This window comes from Priapulus caudatus, unplaced genomic scaffold (assembly GCF_000485595.1).
Source record: "Priapulus caudatus unplaced genomic scaffold, Priapulus_caudatus-5.0.1 Scaffold28, whole genome shotgun sequence".
NCBI classification, from domain to species: Eukaryota; Metazoa; Priapulida; class Priapulimorpha; order Priapulimorphida; family Priapulidae; genus Priapulus; species Priapulus caudatus.
The window spans coordinates 453545-473017 of record NW_014577089.1 but is presented as its reverse complement, the minus strand read 5'-3'; the positions used below and the strand labels follow the sequence as shown (position 1 = coordinate 473017).

The following is a 19473-nucleotide window of genomic DNA, read 5'->3' as shown; positions in this document are numbered from 1 at the left end:
TTTCTAGCCAGGCTCTACCTAACTGGGTAGTGCGATTCCTCGTGCAATGCGCAGAACTGCCGATGAGAGCGAAAAGCCGGGGTCCCTGCTCTCCTGAAAGGACCGGAATACTTGCGTTGGGTAAAAGGCAGCGATGTTGAGTCAGTGCGCCACTAGGTGGCGTTTGAGCGCTTCGCGCAGATATCCGCTGCAGATCGTCGAGCCATTGAAAACGTTACAAGATTAGGCCGTGTATCTAGAAAACCTAGGAGTTTTAGTTTTAAATTCTTGTAAACTGCGTGTTACAATATGTACAGTTGTGTACTATGTATGTAGTGGCCTCGAGCCGGCCTCGACCCGAGTCCTTGAGTCCGAGTCCGAGTCATTGCACTCGGAGGCCAAGACCGAGACCGAGACCAAGGAAAACGGTCTCGAGGCTGGCCTACAACACTGATTAAGTGTGCACATAATATAATTTTGTTATTATTTCTACTTCTTCACAGTACTTGCAATTTATGCAGTGACTGTATAGCACATACAAGTATCGTATATTTACAGTCAGTATAAATATACAGCATGTGTGGTAGTATGAAATCACGTATTGTAGAAATAAATATAAATAAATAGAATGTAAATTACTTTGTGTTTTATTGCAGAATAAAGAATTTATGAGTGATAGCAATACAGTTATGGTATTTCATCAGTATTTTAGCTTTAATAGTATAGAAAAAGAACAGTATTGGAATATTTATTAAGCAATAACATTTAAGAAGTGGAAGTAGCAAAATATAAGACATTTAACATCAATGTTGCAGAAGATCAAGCCAGTTGTCGTGTACCAAGCAGAACAATGTAATGACGTGACGTCAGACTACGAGTCAGCCAGGGAAGACTCGGTCAGCTGTACAAGTGAGCATTCCTCTGTGCTCTCGTTGAGAATAGCTGAGGAAAGTCCAAACCAGAGCGGCAGAAACAGCAGGTCGCAGACTCTGACTAAATCAGGACGCATTAAGGCCAAGAAGCTGCGTCCGTTCGGTAAGCGGCGGCGAAAGTACACGAGACGCCGGTGTGCTAAGAAGTCGAAGGATGGCGAGAATGAGAGCGATGACAACAGCATGAGCGATTGCGAAGATAACGGCTGCAATATCGTGGAAACGAAGGTTGGCGTTGACACTAACAAGAGAACAGCTGTTCGAGATCTAAGCAGTGAGTTAAAGCATTGCAGCGAGGCGATGTCACATGAAGGCGATGACACGACAGCGCTAAACAATCGCGCAAAACATGACACAATAGTAGTGAACGATCGTGTATCACGTGGCACTAGGGCCATAAACGATTGCGCGTCGCACAAAACGATCGCGGTGAGCGGCCGCACGTCACAGGACGCGACGACATTGAATGATAATGCGTTGCACGACACGATGGCAGTGAACGGTCGCACGGCACACGACACGATGGCAGTAGTGAAAAATTGCAAGTCAGACTACATTACGGCAGTGAACGATGATGCGTCACACGACATGATGAGGGGAGTGCGCAGCCTGCTGGCAGACATGGTCGAGCACATCGCACTGTGCGCGGATGCTGGAAGAACGAGCAGCAAGAAACGCGGTTGCATGTGGCCACACTTCATCGCCTGTTGCGTGCCTGAAGCGGGATGTGGTACGGAAAGTCTAATATGCACGAGTAAGCACAGATACACTCGTCTGAAACGGTATGAACCGCCAACATCCCTTGAGGAGGCTGAGTTTGTAATGGTTGCTGACAGCATGGAGGACCTCAGAGAACTGGAGGTGAAATTTCGAGAGAAGCAACCAACTACTGTAAAGAAAGGGCGTGCAAAAAAGGTATTGAAATTTGTATTCTGTTAGAAACTTGCAACCGTAGATATAATATAAGGGTATCATTTTCTACAGACAACGTTGTTTAATATCATTAAATTATCAGCAATAGCATTTAACATGGATTCAGTTTTTAAACATAGTATATGCATAATAATAGTATAAAATGCGTTTTAATGCAATTATTCATTGTAGTAATGACCAAACAACTGCAACAAAAACATGGTAGTTATATGTAAAATGATAAAATTATGTAGCAACTACTTACGATGATTCCATATATCTTGCATCTCTATGATTATACACATTTTGTATTTCTTGTAGGTAGTGCAGCCTCCACCGAGACAGCAGTGTGTAGTGGAGCTACATAAGCGACTGTGCAACATGCTCACAGAGCTGGGACCCTGGGAGGGCAAGCTAGCGCACGCTGCCCGCAGAGCGCGCGCGAAGCTTAGAAAGGAGTATGATGTGTTGCAGATGAAGATTAATCACCACGAGGAAGAGGTACGTAGTAGCTACAGATCTACAGACACGAATCTCTTCGCGACCGATTATTATCTACTCGTGCTGGTGATTGTGTGTTCTGTGCAATCCAAGCACCCCCCCTATATTGGGCAGTAATTTTTGCTTGAAGCTTTTCCTGTTCCATTAGTCTGTTTTGAATGATTGCAGGTTAAACATAGCTCAGGTTCTACTTCGTTTATGTCTAGTACAATAATTGTCATATCTGACTCACCTGCCAGACATGCCAGATGCACTGGAAAAGGTTGCATAAAATCCTAAAAAGTTATGTCATTTGCTAACACAGAGTAATTACGCTTAGCCAGTTCTTACTGTCACTATTCTACTGTCTAGAGTGATTGTTATAATGTAAAGTTCGATATAACTGTGTAATCATTGTTGTGTAGCACATCTGTGGCTACATTGAGAAAAGGTTGCACACCCCATGTTCTAAAATTTTGCACTGATAAATAACTTGTGTTGATTCTATTGCAGAAAAGTGTGTGGTCGAGTGAGGAGGAAGAACTAGAGAATGAGGGATGTGTGTCCGACTCTGCTGTCACTGAGAATGGCAATGATGAAGAGAATGCAGAGGAAGTAGAGGTGAAAAATCCTGCAGATCCTTGTGGAAATAATCTCGCGATCAAGACAGAGGTAGAAGGAGAAGCGAAGGTTGACAACGATCACACATTAAAGCTGGACAAGTTCACAATGGTGGCAGATAGTACACGGAAAAGACACCTTCGGGGTAAACGTGGTGGCAAAATGTCCAACGACCAACTGGTCACGAGCACTCAAGGCCGCGTGCGCAAACGCAAGCTGTTGCTGGATGAAGCTGACAATGATGACTCATCTAAAAAGAAAAAACAAGCACACACTAGCCTTGGTGAGGAAGATGCTGGTACAGTCAAGAGAAAAGGTGTAGATCGTGTAACCGCAAAAGGTGTCATGAACACAAATTCTAAGTTAACAAATGCTGTATGCTTCCCGAAAGCAGGCGATGTTATTGCACAGGGTGATTCCACAGCAGTGCGTACAGTACCATTAATGGCAAGGAACGTGCAAGTGCAGCCATCGCTTGTACGGACATTAATACAGCGTCCGAACTTGGCAGTAAAAACCACTGACGCACGACCAGTGTCACCTTCAGGCAAAACGCAAGAGCAGAAGGCAATACAGGTGCTTGTTCATGGCAGTGGTATAGCTGGGTCAATTCCTTTGTCATCACTACGTACTGTAGACAGTGGCAGGAGTGACGTGCATGTTGTCGGCAGTGTTCCGCTGGCCATGTATCAAAACATTAAGACACAATCCAAGCCTGTCGCCGCAACTCTGGTCTCCCCTGCTACACCGCAGTTGCCTTCCAGGCAAGTGATGCAAACAATGAGACCTCCTCTTGGGAAGGTGTATGTGCCAGTGTACATCGGTGGCAAAGTGGTGCTTGCTGAGGTTGGCTCACAGCTGCTGCACAAGTCACCACCAGCTAATATCAATGTGAATACTGCTAGCCAGCAAGCTGTCATCTCTAACCAGCCTACACTACCTGTTGTTTCAAGTGTGAATACTGTCGTGGCAGGAGTCTCACCGATACTACAAGATGCTGCTGCTAAGTGCAATCAGGCAGACACTTCTTTTCCGCCACTTTCTGCCACTGCTGTAGTGTCTGGAGCTAGCACGCGTGTCATTAAGAAAGCTTTAACACAGGTAACGCTAGGGTCACCTGTTGCAGCCGTGACTAAAGTTGTTTCAAGTAACGTCAACATGCCAGGGAGTGTCATTGTTCAAGGTGCCAATGTAGCATCATCAAGGGTGATACTTGCAGGCAATGCTACCACAATTGGTGCAAACAAGGTGATTGGATATGAGAGTACTCACGCAGCGAGTGGAATCTCTCATGGTAGCAAACAAAGTGTGGCAACTGTAGTCAAAACCTCACCTGTCATAAACCCCAAAGGGTCCTTGCACAAGATATGCTTTGGGCAAGTAGATTCTGCTACCAGTCGTGGGCCACGTGCTGCCACTGTAGCAGCTGATAAATTGTACATTTGCAACAGTCGGGATGTGGGTATTGTTAGAAAAACTGTACCTGCTCATACAGCAAGTTCTGCAATGGTACCGGGCGCACGCGCAGCTCCGAACGTTACCTCTCCAATTATACAGACCTTGGTTGGATGTGTGTCAAGCATCTCTGACAGCTCGACTGTTCCCTCTGCTCCTATGCCTGCTCCCCAAGCTGTTATGGGGTGTGCAACAGCAGATGCGAAAGTCGGACAAGGTGGCATGAAGACATTGGAGAGTGCTGGTGTGCAGGGTGGTAGTATAGTGAATGTTCTAAGAACGTGTGCACCAACGTATGCTAATACTTTACGGGATGCTGCAGCAGACGTGAATCCAGATTGTAGGCAGAGTCCAAATATTGCGACATCGGGTTGTGCGGATGCTGTGAACACATCGTGGAAGAATAAGACGACGTTGGGATACGCAATGCAAGCGTCCTCGTCCACGTCACACATGTCGCCATCGCTGAATAGTGCGCATTCACCAGCTGGGCAGAGAACATCCGTCAGCAGGAAAACCGGTGATGTCTTGCTTGAAGATCGTCCATGTGAGACAACTGCAGCAGCAGCTGCTCCAGATGTGCATGTCTCCTCCCCCACTCTCAAGCAGATATGCCAAAAGCCAATTGAAGCAGGTCACACACAACAAACACTAGCATTCACAAGTCAGGCAAGCGCTGATACGAACAGTACTGGTCAGGCAAAATCTAACGTGGTCACAGTGCTTCAGCCTTCACCTGACGGCAAAATGTATGTGGTCCGTGTTGTGCCTGCTACTTCAGTTCATAATGCAAAGACACTGGTGCAGGGTAGTGCCCTCAATACGAGTGGTTTAATTTCATCTGCACAGCTAAGAACATCTGTATTACCTGCTAGTCAAAAAATACCTTACCTAAGTAAGAGTTTCCAATCAAAGCCAATGCCAACTTTGTCAACCCGAATCAGTCCGTTAAAATCTGAAGTAGAACAAAGCAAGGTGGGAAAGGGTCTACAATTGAAAGAGAAGAGAAGTGCCTTTCATAGAGATGTAAGGGAAACCCAAAATCCTGACAAATCTGATGTGGAGAATGTGAACATTGTTGGCCTGCACAAACAAAACTGTATAATTGGGCCCGGTGCTACCAAAGTGTACAAGCTCGAGCAAACCATAGCTGTTACAGATAAACGTTCGATTTCGGCGAATATAATAGATCAATCCAGGGGTATTAATCGTGATGGTGACGATAAAAAATTTAAACACGAAAGTGACATAAAGATGGAAATCGGGGAACTTGGTAGGAAGGTAGTTAATGCTCACACACAGTTTGCAGCTGAACTGGGAGAAGCAGGTGTAAACGACGGAGTAAATGTTAAAGCAGAACCAGTTGCTGGTACTTTGTCTAGACATCATCTTGAACACAGTTCTGTGAAATCGAATAGTGTGCATATTGCATCGAATGGCATGCAGCCAGTATCAGCACCATCTTATCATGTTAACAAACAAGTACCACTGGCACCAAAGCCTGTCAGCACGCCAATAATGTCTACGTCGCCCTTGAAAATTGTACCTAGTATGCATGTCAGCTCACCTTCCCACGTCAGCGTGGTGAGACCAACCAAAGCTTCTCATGCTTTTGGTCTGCCACAGTTTTACAGTTTACCTGGTGGTCAAGTAGTAACTAGTCAACTGGGCAGCATAGTTAGTTCGTCTGTTGCAATGCCATCGTCAGGAAGTACTGCTAGCAATATTGTTCCCTCGACCACAACAGCTGTAGTCATGCCACGTGTGGCATCCATTGGCACTGTAGCTCAGCAACCAATGACAGTGCAGGTCAGGGGTCAGTCGGCCAAAAGTGCACGGCAGGTGATTCAAGGAATGAGGTTACCCAGTGGTCAGCTAGTAACCATGAAGAATTCTGCCCCCCTGCCTGCTGTCAAGGACATGCAGTCCACTGCAGTTGTGCAACAGCCAGTCTCAGCAGGCAAAAGTGCAGTGGTGGCACCTGGCATGAACGTATCACTGAGGGGACCAGTGAGGATAATCCTGCCACCAGGAACCATAGTGCCAAGATTTGGTTTTGCGTCGGCCACCGTCCAGCGTCCGCTGCTGGTCCCCAGGGCAGCCACAGGGGGGGTAGGTCAGATTCGCAACTCGTCAATCGTCGATGGCGTCATTACGTTTGGCATTCCCGGCCAATCTGTTACTTCCACCCGTAGTGTGAACGTTGAATCTTCTAGAACCACTACGGTGCGACCAGCAGTCTCCACAGCTGGGCAGGACGGCAAACCCCTCGTACTGAACCTAAGCAGAGACCTGGTGGTATCTGATGGAAATGTCGTTAGACAAACCTCGCTGCTGCAGCATACCGGAGCAGGTGAAATGCGTGCGAATGCGACCAACACACAGGAGCTTGTGGTGCTACAGTCGCAGCAGGGCAAGCTCGTTAAACCGGTAGCTCAGTCCACGCAATCTGTTCTTTCCCAGCAGTCAAGTATCTTGGCGGCAAGTGGAAGTGTGGTTTTTACACAGAAATGATCGGCAAAACAAGCCCCTGATAAGAAAATGTGTGCGATGGTCATTGTGTAACAAATGAAGAAAGTTGTGATACAGTAAGCTCTAGCGTGTGATGATTATTTACATACTCATTTACTGTACAGTTTTATATGTGAATTTGTGGAAGGTTCCACGCCCATTGTGAAGAGCATTATTTAAATGGAGATAGATTACCTAAAATTACATATGCAATCATAAGCTGCAGATGGCGAAGGTTTGGCCATATAATTTTCTAATATATGTATATTGTATTTGATAACCCTGTAGATAATATAACAAGATCATGAAAGCAGAAAACTGCTGCTTTCAGTAATGTAGACGTAAACCGGAACAACTGGCCATTTTCTGGTTATGTTTTGCAGAGGAAATCTCATTCTCGTTACTAGAAGCGTGTTTAAGACGAATTACTTGCGTTTGACATGCTACTAAATTCAGATAACAAATGCATTCCATTCATATACACTGTGTCATGAGTCTATCAATATTGTCCCCCCCCCCTGATTGGTCCTTGATAGACTCCTGATTGTGTTACCTACTATGTGATATGCTGTTTTGCGCTTGTAATTTTGCCGTAGTTTTACATGTTAACATTTATAGAGAAATTATCATTGTTCAACAAACCATTGGCTTGTTTAACAAATAAGGTAATTTAAAGTTGCATCACGTAAATGATATTCAACTCGTATTAAGAATAAGGTCATCAATGGCTTAAATGTAATACTCAAGATGTATAGCCACATATATAGCCTTGAACAACTTTTCATTCGACACAATACTGGTTATTTTCTGTTAGTTGTAATTTTCATTATTTTATCTTATGTGAGCCGTTTCATTTCTAAAAATAAGAAATATTGTAATAACAATCTATTTCAATACTATTTCATAGGTTCGCTGTGAAATCGAAACTCTGCTTGTATCCAAAGCACGTATAATCATTGTTCGACCCTGTATGTTATCAAGAGCTAATAATACCAGGTATTATTATTACTAATACTAGGTATTATTAGCTCTTGATGTTATCTAAGGTGTTTTTGTATGTGTACCGAAAGTGCTGAATATCTGAATATATATCGACAGCAATTTTCGTAGTTACTGACTTGAAAGGTCTAAGGTTCCCAGCTGTCGAAACATACTCCATATCCTTCTTTGTATAAATAACATCACCAGTTTCATAGACATCATGTGAGAATAAATCGCGCAGGCGTTTTTCAAACTATTCTTAACCACGACAGTTTGGATGGCTGTGAACCTATGGTTCTTGTGTAACCACTTCCCAGATATGACAAGCAAGTCAATGAGTTTCATGTTTAATAGCTGTGATGCCTACTTGCATTGCTAGTAAAACTTGCAATAATAAATCGAATTATTATGCTTTCGGATTTGGAAATTTCATGGTATATTTTATGAATGATTATTTGTAATAAACACCATTTATCTTGCTTCTGTATCTGCCACAAGCAATTTCTGTACAAATGTAGAATAAGCCAAGTTTTCTATACTTGATCACACGATTATATATCCACTATGGCAGGGTATATCATAAATCTAGAAAATGAAAACCATGCACGTGCAATAATATATACCACAGTTGAAATCTTCTATATATTGTGAGAGTAATTGCATGTGGATTTATACTCACATTTCCTCGCATTTTAGTGATGAAACAATTCCTGTTTTGTGATGCAGATTCTGCTGTAAGCATATCTATGACAGTTTAGACTTCCTAACCTTTATCATTATAATTTTGTAACATGAATGGCAAACATAATGAAAACACGTAACTATGTGATGGGTTACCTCTTTTTATTGGTCTAGTTTAAAACTATAGATGTAATAACAGCAGTGCTCTAACTATAGTACAATTAACATCATATATTCTACAATCCAAATAGCTGCGATGATATGGCTATCTACTAGCATCTTTTTATAGATCCTGAACATACTCCGAAAAGTGCAAGTCTCTTTGATCTTAATAGTGAATACACACAGGATTAAAGTCGGAAACAATTCAAGCACACCTCATATTCAACACCAAATGCTTTCCATATTTGTTGTTTGTTTTTATTTTGTTGTTGATAAGCAATTAAAACAGATGATGTTGATTCCACAACTAATCCGGATCTCTATTCACGTAATTATGTGCCTTTTATGAGCCAAAGGTTGTCATATTGTGAAATTCATGCCTATAAAATTAATTATGCACAAAATATGTCACAAAAGCGTCTAATACCCACACCAGCTATATTGATAAAGTGTAATTGATAGTGTGATACATCTGTATATTTTGTTGGTAGTGACTATATTGGATTAACTGATCATCTACAGTTGCAAGAGTGAATGCTAACACCTTGTTTCATCTGATGAGATTCCTCTGGATGTCTTCTCACTATTAGCCGACTATTCAAGTCCAATTTATTTACGATAAACAAAGTTATCACCTAGCATTCTTTTAGATAACAAAAACCATTTCAGTACTGCCAAAAATACAAAAAGCTTGTCTACACTTTTTGTTTACAAACCCTTATAAACAAGCTGCACCACCGGTCTAACGATAGAAGAAGCTAGTTAACATAAGCGATGTCTGTTATTACAATGATGTACCTAAGGCAAACCCCTATTCAAGCCTACACAAATGGAATTCATCCGAAACCAATAACAGAACTATCTGGATATTTACAGACTAGTGACAACATATAGCAAAAGCAAGCCAAATTCGAAGCTATTATCGACACATACCATGAAAGGGAACATGTCCAAATCATACTCTTTGGCGATGAACCTCGTTGGGAACACACCGGGATAGAGGAGACAATCTGTGTTCAGCTCATCCTGCACATCGTTGTGCATCAGCAGTAGGAGACCCGGCATAATGTTAAAGCAGCATGGTCTCCGGTTTCTCTAGATACTTGCGGAACTCTGCGAGCCACTGCGCGCCCACTGCCCCGTCGACAACTCTGTGATCACAGCTTAGTGTCACACTCATCACCAGCGCGCTGCGGTGGCTACGGAGAGAAAAGCACAAGACGATAACTCGATTAGAAGTGCAGTGTTTCCCCTGCATTGACACGAGCGAGGCGGGCCGCCTCGCTTAAATTCTTAGCCGCCCCACAGAAATTTGTCCAAAACGCCGCCTCGCTGATGAAAATCAATGTTCTTCGATCAATAAACTACACTTTATTGAACTATAATCGAATTATAGCTTAGAAAGCACCAAATTGACAATTTTTTTCAAAAAAATTCTGGGGGGAGGGAAAATTCCTCCCCAGAAATTTATTGAAAAAATGGTTACACTTGGAAAAAACTTTTGGCTTTCTAACAGCAAATGCCTAGATCCTAAAACTAACAGTAGATAAATTGGTAAATATTGCATGTTTGTTAACCAGTCAGCCATTTGTTTTCTTAGAGTTTCAAGCCGGGCTTATGTCGGGTTGCGATTGCTTGCGACGCGACGCACTGCAATTCACTGCGACTGCAGTGCTTAGGTCGACTGCAACGAGACTGACAGCGACTGCCTGCGACCATTCGCAGCCAGTCGCAGGCAGTCGCAGAAGGCGCTTAGGTCGAAGCGACGATTGCCTATTGATCCCGCAACTAAATGAGTTTACATGACTTGTTTCTGTGTGCATGTTGTGTATATGACTGTATGCACTGATTGTTTCATTCGCATTGTTCGCTTTTATGCATTGTTCATTATGCATTCGAATCTTGTCGCAGCGATCACAACGCAGCTTATGTCAGGTAGTAACCATGAAAGCAATGCTTGTGACCGGTGGAACCAGTCGCGCGTCACCGCAAAAGTAGAACATGTGCGACTCGCTGCGATCGCGTTGCGACTGACAATTTTCCAGTCGCAAGCAGTCGCAGACCCTCTCAACCTTTCAACCCGGTCAAACTTTCTCTGCGATTAGATCATCGCTGCGACTTGCAACTAGTTGCAGAAAATTGCAGAAAATCAATCGCAAGGCAATCGCGTCGCGTCGCAAGGCCGACATAAGCCCGGCTTTAGACTGTATACGTAACATTACAACAATGGCTTTCTGCATATATTCACACCTACCCATTTTCGCAAGATTCATCTGGGACGAGTCTTTTCTGAGATGCTCCTACAGCCAGGATGCATGCCTTCCGAAGGATGAAACAAAACAGGTCGTTACTACTAAAATAATAACGAACTCCAATCCCTCTTAAGACTCATTTTTATATCTGTGTTCAATTTAAAACTGTTAAAATACGATACGGTATCCTCAACCATTCTCTCAGTTTATATAGCAATTAGTGTTAAACTGTCTGTAGATACCTTAAAGATATGACCTCATTTAAAAAGCTCTCACCTGTGGTGGATTGATGACAGCTGAGAAATTCTTGATTCCAAACATGCCGAGGTTAGAGATCGTGAAAGTTCCTCCCTGAAACTCCTGTGGCTGCAGCTTACCCTCTCGTGCTTTTGTTGCAAGACTGGCCACTTCTGAGCACACTGACACCAAACCCTGTAACCGAGCAACGTGCAGAGCAGGTTATTACGTGGACCATGCACACAAGGCGTTGTGCCAGTTATGTCAATGGAACAAACTTTTCATTTGCACCCATGCCGATATTTTATGGTCAGTCTGCCGTATGCGTGCAACCAAATACAATTCAGAAGAAAGATAGAAGACTTTAATTCCTGTTAATAACTTATTGGTTGCTATTTCTATGTTGGTCCCTTGTTTACGAGAGTATATACATATACATGCAGTCCTTTGAATTTAATATATTTGCAATTAATATAACATCAAGGTTTAAAAAATGTTGAACTCTAGAGTATTTGGTATCCAGCCAATGCGGTGCCAGTACAATAGACAATAAATCATAATGAAGCAATGTGTGGCATTTGAGAAATCAAGTGGTTTAAACTATATAACATATAGCAATCATCTTTACTGATACAGGACAATGAAACTAACCTTCTTATCGGCATTAAACACAATAGGTGTGATGAGTCCTCCCTCTGTACTCACAGCTACGTTTATATCTACACTATTATATCTAAAATAAACAAAAATAATGTTATTAAAAAAGATATATAGAATTCTGTAATATTTTCAGTTAGGCTAAAAATTATCATGTTTCATTCAAAAATATTCCATTCACATCTTATATTGCTTACATAAGTATACTTATCCTCGACATATGAAAATAATAATAACAACTTTTGCATTTACAATATAATAACTGCATAATAATATAATAATTATTAGTCTCACATATACATACTGCCTAACAAACGACTCCATCCATGCTGAGTTAGCTTGGGGCACTTTTCTACATGCAAGCGCAGAAGCCTTAATAATGAAGTCATTTACAGACAGTTTTATATTTTCCTTCTCAAGCATTCCATTGAGTTCCTGTCGCAACCTGTATTAGAAAAATGATATTTGTCAGACAGGTCTACATAGAAACTGCAACAAATCACTCATTATAAATGACATCCAAGGATAGGGTTGTTTCAAGTTGGTTACATTTAAACAAGTTAGGGGTGGTACTTGATAGATGAAAACATATTTGAGTATGAAAACATATTACTTCTAAATTTCTAGAGAAGGTAGACAATTTTTACTTCTTTTTACACTTTAATTAAAAACTCATGTCCAATATAAAGTAAATACAAACAAGCCTATTCTTCACCTCTCCCACAGAGAGCAATGATCAATGTAAAGTCTAGACAAGTCGAGACCAGGGTAAAAAATACATGGGCGCGATGAGCGATGAGCTCTTCAAACCTCCGAAATCACTCCCATGAGGCTCAAAATAGCTCCCGTAAAATTTTTGACGAGAGCTATTTTTCCCACAGACTTGAAAAAGAGCTCTCGTAAAACAAAAGTAATTTTGTCCATGGTCGAGACAAAATATAAACTGTATTGAAACAATCAGGATGTGTGTGTGTGGGGGGGGGGGGTCGCACGTAACTCATGTTTCAGAGTGGAACATAACCACCATGATTGGATGAGCAACTAGGAACACACATATTTGTCTATTTGACTTGATATCAATTTCTATATTTTCAGGCTTACTATCCCCAATTTTATGCAAGTTATGATATGACTATGCTTTCAGAAAGTATATCAAGCACCCATAGCTGTGCAGCACTATATATAGTTCACAAAGATATATATAGTTGATGGCTTTTTAATAGTTCAAATAGTCAGAATGGATAAAAAAAGACAAAACCAATCACTCACTTAAATATGTTATCCATTTCCACATCAATTGATAAATAGTAGTGGGGAATTGTTTGCTTAGATTCCAGTAGTCTCTTTGCAATAACCTGGCAATATAGAGAAAATAGATTAAACAAGTTCGCCTGTCTATGTACTCTGAAAGTAACCCATGCATATAGACTAAATCGAATTTTCACTCACTTCCAATTTAATAAATAACACCTGCTTGGATTACAAGCAGGATATCGACTATGAAATCGTAGAACTCTGCATACGAATACCTGACGCATGCTTGTCAGTGGCAGATCAACGTATGCTGCCCCCGGTACTTGCGAGATAGCAGGTGCAGCCATTGCTGGGGGCGGCACTGCAGCGGGTCCAGTTGACATAAACCTCTCGACATCCGAAGCCCTGATGACACCGTCCTCCATTGTTGCTTGTACTTGCTGCAGAATAACAAGTAAAGATATGTGACACTATAATGCAAAAGGCATGGCGCAAATGTTTTACACAGTCTTCAATAAACCATGAATTTGCCAAATTGGTCAAGATTAATGTGGGCACAACTGTTTGTTATGCTTTAACGTTAGACTCAACCTGATAATGAAAACTTATAACAGGTTTCGGCCAGATTTCTGGCCAAGGCTCTGTCATTGCAAGATTTAGGCAACATACAATAAACTGTGAAAGATAATAATAACCAATCGTTGCATAAAAGTTAAACTTTACCAATGAGTTATGACGACAAGGAACACGAATCTGCAAAGTTACACTATTTTGATACCATAATGAACTAGAGCACTCGGAGAGCACAGACCTCCGTCAAGGCAGCTGAATTCTCTCACTGTGAAAATTTTTATTAATTAATTAATTAATTAAGTGAATTTTTTTATTAATCAATTAATTAATTAAATAATTAATTGGATCCAGATCACCACCAAAATGTAATCAATTCTAAGTTACCCCATTTCTGACCTATCCTGAGAATTTTATTAATTAATTAATTAGTTAATTAATTAATTGGATCCGGATCACCACCAAAATGTAATCAATTCTAAGTTACCCCATTTCTGACCTTATCCTAAAAATTTAATTAATTAATTAATTAATTGGATCCGGATCACCACCAAAATCTCATCAATTCTAAGTTAGGCGATTTCTGACCTATCCTGAAAATTTTATGACAATCCGTCCATAACTTTTTCGGTTAGGCTGTACACAAACCCACAAACCCACAAACGAATAAACACGCCGGTGAAAACAACCTCCTGCCAACCCCTTGGCGGAGGTAATAAATGAGCTTGTGATTAGCAACAACAATTAAATATATTACACATGCCTAATAGATTTTCCTGCAAATACTGGTACAAATACATACTGCTAGATCAATCCCTCGCTCTGCAGCTAGCGTTTTAGCATAAGGTGAAGCTAGTATTCTTCTTCCTGGGGCACTTGTTACGGTGATTGGTACTTGTTGGGCTGGTTGAAATGGAGGTTGTGTCTGCGGCGGCAAGGGTTGCACAGGTGCAGCGGGTGCTGGAGGCATCGGCGGTGCTGCTGCTGCTGGTGGTGCTGGTGGTGCTTGAGGAGGAGGCGCATCTGTCTTACCGTCGTCAACAAAGTCCTTAAAAGCTGCCACGTCTTCTTCAGATTCAACGATGATGCATAAAAGCTAAAATATGTGCAAATTAAATGGGTTTTATACTTCACTTCATATTATAACAAATAAGGTAGCATAAATAGCATAAATTACACTAAAGCACACATTTGACTGTATAACGACACGATGTGACATGCCAGCGTTAGACCTACCTTGCCAAGCGGTACATCCTTGGTGCCAGCAGGGATCACGACCTTGGCCAGATAGCCTTCTTCTGGAGTCTCAAATCCCATTGTAGCCTTGTCTGTTTCGATTTCACATAGCAAGTCACCTTCGTTTAGCTGATCACCTTCCTTCTTTTCCCAGTTAACGATAGTACCCATTTCCATTGTAGGAGAGAGGGCTGGTAGAGCAATTCGTAAATGATCTGGCAAGGTTCCATCTGCAATATGAGAAAAACAACCATAATGATCTTAACACATTAGAATATACTAAATAAATGCATCCTCGCCTTGATATCTTAGTTTACCCACCAAAAGTACATTATATATGTGCTTTGCATTGCTGTCAAATATTCCAATCGTGAAGCCAGTTTTGAACATCTAGCACAACAGTAAATTTGCTTACTTGAATACAATCTTTGGATCTGAACAGAGACATTTTGCAAAATCCTTGACTGCACACTGAAAAGCAAACCGAACATTTATTATGCTCATGGCTTTTACGTGTGATTGCACTTATGAAAACTCTGTTATTTCCTGTAGCACACTATTCAAATGTTACACAGAGCAGAGGCAAACACGTGTCAACTTGCCAGGCCAAAATCACTACTGACATCTTTAAGCAAATTCTTAAATGATTCTTCAACGAAATACACTATTTCTTTTAATAAGAAGAAATTTTTCAGTTATACACGGTTGAGTAAGAGACTCATGTTGGACAGAATTTTCTTAGTCACACTTTTCAACAAGCCATTATATAATAATTAAGAAACATGTTAATACAGTGAGCACAGTTTTATTCGGACAGGTTAGGAACAACAAAAATTCTCCAATTAAACTTTAAAAAATAGGTCCATTGATTTGCAATGTTGACGAATGCTAGAGTAGCTGGCCCCTTGTGTAGTTAATAAGTACATTACCTTATAGCCAAACGCGTATTAGTTTGTCCAATATCACTGCTGGTTACATTACAAACAAGACTTGAAATCGGTTGTTGATAGATGTATCAACGTATCATTTATGTGCCGTCCATGTTTACGAAATCACTGATGATAGCATTGCGTACAGCCGAGCATGCGTGCGAAAATGTCCGGTGCACTATAAATCTGTATCACACCCGCCTCGCCGGCAGCGGTTTGAAACTGTAAACAACCGATTTTTGGACTGCGGATTTCAATTAGACATTTCTTAGTAACCAGCAGTGATATTGGACAAACTAATACGCGTTTGGCTATAAGGTAATGTACTTATTAACTACACAAGGTGCCAGTTACTCTAGCATTCGTCAACATTGCATAATCAATGGACCTATTATTCCTTTAAGTAGTGGTCGTCCAGATTATTCAGCATACACTTGACAATATGCATAAGGATTGTTTCACAGATATGCCATTTAAGTGATGTGCCCTTTTGTCCAAGGTCAGATAAAGTGGTATAAAACATGAAAAGAAGACAGCAAAAAATATTTTACAAATTAATAGAAAAAATAGAGGCAATCTACTGCAGGAACTGAAGAGAAGCGGCATAGGACCCAGGAGAAAATTTATGGGGTTACTAATGGCCGTGTATGAGGAAAATGAGTTGAGCTGATAGTATAGTTTAGAGCCAAGTGTGGTGGGCCTGGGTGAATGGGGTCCAGGCAAGGATGCTCATTATCACTAATACTTTTTGCCATTAATATAAAAAGTATGAACTAGCTAGAGAGGAATCATCCGAATTATCAACAACAATAACAAACAACAACAACAACAAATATAACAACGATGTCCATAACACTGTCTCTAAACCTGATGAAAGATCAACAGCCTTTTGGCTGGTTCTGGCACCGTACACTGGTGAGTGAATTGATAAGTGCGTACTGGCTATTCCCAACTAATCACAAGGCCTGTTACAACAGTGTAAAATTAGTCTATATTTTATGTTGTGACTAATTTTGTTTCTTTCCTGACTGCTTTTCACTTTAGGAAGTAAACGAATTAGGTCAACTATAATGATTCTCATTTTGAATAAAGTTAATAAAATGAAATGAAAGCAAATCAGCGCTCCTAAGTTACGTTTTGGGAGCACTGCGGGCGGGTGCGTAATCACGCTTCCTAAAAGGCAATGCCTGAGGAGGACATGGATGGTCCACTTTTGAGAAAAGAGAAGCAAAGAATAAGCTAAAGTACCTAGAGGGAGCTTAAATTGTATGGATAAAGAAAAACAGTGTATGGGAATAGCTAAACCTATCACAGCCAAGAATTTTAATTCAGATTGGAAAATATTGTAAATTTTTTAGGTGGAGAAGTTTGACACAGACAAATTGTTTTTTTCCCTGTCAGCACAGAGACGTAGACAGAGACAGACCAGATAGACAGAAGACTGAGTAGAGTGGTAGATGGAGGGAGACCAGACAGACACAGAAATATTAATTCAAGGAAAAATACATTGTGGCTATAATAACTAAACAATTAACCTCAGATCGTATAAAACCAATTAAGCTTCCCTGAACATATAAAATGGTCTGTTCCACAGATGCCATTGCAGTCTGCATATAGCTGAGCAACTTAATTTTGTTACAAAATGTTTTTGCCACGTGCCGATGAAAACATCATCTATAGCTGTGATTAGAAATTTGCGTTTTGCAAATTTTCTAATTTTTTAAAATTTTGTCAAGCGTTACTGTTGGTCAGTGTCAATTATTGATGCAGTGTGTCTTGACATTGAACCTGCCCTAATACACCTAGGAAGATTCTCTGGGACATGCCACTTAGCATCCTCCAACAAACTTAATTTCCTGTGGAGGTGCCAGGGCTTTCATGGTGAAGTAAAATATGGCGTAATGCATTTTAAAACTTGGTATACTATTTCTACACAATAACTTCACACCTATACCCAAAATGAAGACTGCACCGGACGTGATTTTAAGATCTAATATAAGCTGTCGGCAACAAGAAACGATGGCCGACTCTCCTGAATTTGTAGTAGTACATACAGTTCGGCCTTGTTTATCCGGCCACCAGTTATCCGGAAACCTCTATTAACCGGCCGCGACCTCGCAGTGTATGTTCTGTGTTTTTCATTTATTTCCACCTAAAAATCTCGCTCAAAACTCGCTCAAAACTTTCGCGATGTACCAATGATTCTCGCGCGATGTACACATTGATTATCGTAACAGCGCACAGCTATCACATGCACAAAACATGAACACATAAACATGCAATGCGCTTGTACATGTATCGAGCGCTGCTCACACAGCGATTGCATCATTCCACTCGTATGCTATCACATGCTCAAAACGCACGAACTACTGAACTGCATAGAAATGCTTTGAGCGAGCATAAATCGCATATCTGGCCAAATCGCATATCCGGATAAGTGCCGGTCCAGACGTGGGACGGCCGGATAAACGAGGTCGAACTGTAGGTGTAAATATATTTCGTCAAAATTTCGGGTTAACACCACATTTTTGGGTTTTGACACACAAATTTTAGTCAACCCACTATTTTGCTCTAAAAATAAATCCATGCTACTTCTGCAGGAAAGGCGACATAAGTAACATGCAAATTGTATTAGGTATGTTGTGTGCATGACGTAACTCACTAGCGGCAGATATATTTTGCATACCTAAAAACCTTCTCAATTATTCTGTATATAACTGAGAAAATATGACATAATATTAATAACACAAGTGCCGCAGAGCGACAGCGCTCATCTAACGTCTACTGCGGTGACTCTGTGGTGGAGTGGTGGGATTCTAGTAAACCCTGTTAGTCCCAAATGTGTTCACATACATTTAAACTGCCTCGTGTCGTGTGTTCGTACCCGATTGTAACCATCATTCTGAGAGTCATTTATTGCAGCTTTTTATAGATTTCCAAAGCGATGGAAGTGGAAAAGCAACAAAAAAAAAAAAAATATTAACAAAAAAATTTATTAAAAATATTTCATACTTTAAATTTAATTATTAAAAATTTATTTTAATTTATTAAGTATTGTGTTAGATCGACTTGCTACGATTGCGTTTACCTGCTGTCTTGCAGCGCAACACTCGTGTTTTACGTGACGCAGCAAAACATTTCATCGCATTAGATGTTATGGATGGCCAGTGGCTTGTGTAGAACAGCCGGTACGTTGTCTTGCAGACGTGGACGTGCGACACGTCGGTATCTCTTATAGCCGCCAGCTACGGTCAAAATTGTGATAATTTGGTTTTATAAATTATTTGTTGCGATATACAGCATGCAATCGTTTCTATAATGTACTCGGCATTGGTTGCTCAATTAAACTGATCTTCTTCTTACTCACTCATTTGTGTTCTTTTTCGTGCGTGAGCTACAGTGTCATTGACACTTTATTTTAGCCTTCATTCTGACAATTAGCAGATGCAGCTTGTAGAATCGCTGAATGATCGCGTGGCGGCGGTCGTAGGGTGTTCTGCGTCCGCGTCCGTCCGTCCCGTGCGGGTCCGTGCCGTGCGTTCCTTGCCGTCGCGTCAACAGTTGGGGCGACAAAGTCTTAACCGCTGCGCACGTACGGTTCACTGGATATTCGGGCGACGTGAG

At 41.1% G+C, this 19473-nt stretch overlaps 2 protein-coding genes across 2 annotated transcripts in view; one reads left to right on the top strand and one right to left on the bottom strand.

The window, feature by feature from the left end:
• Window positions 1-8350, top strand: part of LOC106815207 (uncharacterized protein KIAA2026-like) — a gene marked incomplete in the record, with an annotated part of 9821 nt that extends 1471 nt beyond the window's left edge. The window contains 3 exon segments of the mRNA XM_014819639.1: window positions 795-1826; window positions 2145-2324; window positions 2817-8350. Of these exon segments, the coding sequence (XP_014675125.1) occupies window positions 1095-1826; window positions 2145-2324; window positions 2817-6893 (4989 nt within the window).
• A 343-nt stretch (window positions 8351-8693) lies between these two features.
• LOC106815219 (dihydrolipoyllysine-residue acetyltransferase component of pyruvate dehydrogenase complex, mitochondrial-like) overlaps window positions 8694-19473 on the bottom strand; it is a 13286-nt gene continuing 2506 nt past the window's right edge. Inside the window, exons 2-11 of the mRNA XM_014819650.1 lie at window positions 15336-15391; window positions 14921-15150; window positions 14487-14780; window positions 13390-13554; window positions 13130-13215; window positions 12165-12305; window positions 11855-11936; window positions 11243-11398; window positions 10969-11033; window positions 8694-9913 (exon numbers count right to left, since the gene is read on the bottom strand). Of these exons, the coding sequence (XP_014675136.1) occupies window positions 9784-9913; window positions 10969-11033; window positions 11243-11398; window positions 11855-11936; window positions 12165-12305; window positions 13130-13215; window positions 13390-13554; window positions 14487-14780; window positions 14921-15150; window positions 15336-15391 (1405 nt within the window). The 3' untranslated portion in view covers window positions 8694-9783. The remainder of the gene's footprint in view (window positions 9914-10968; window positions 11034-11242; window positions 11399-11854; window positions 11937-12164; window positions 12306-13129; window positions 13216-13389; window positions 13555-14486; window positions 14781-14920; window positions 15151-15335; window positions 15392-19473) is intronic.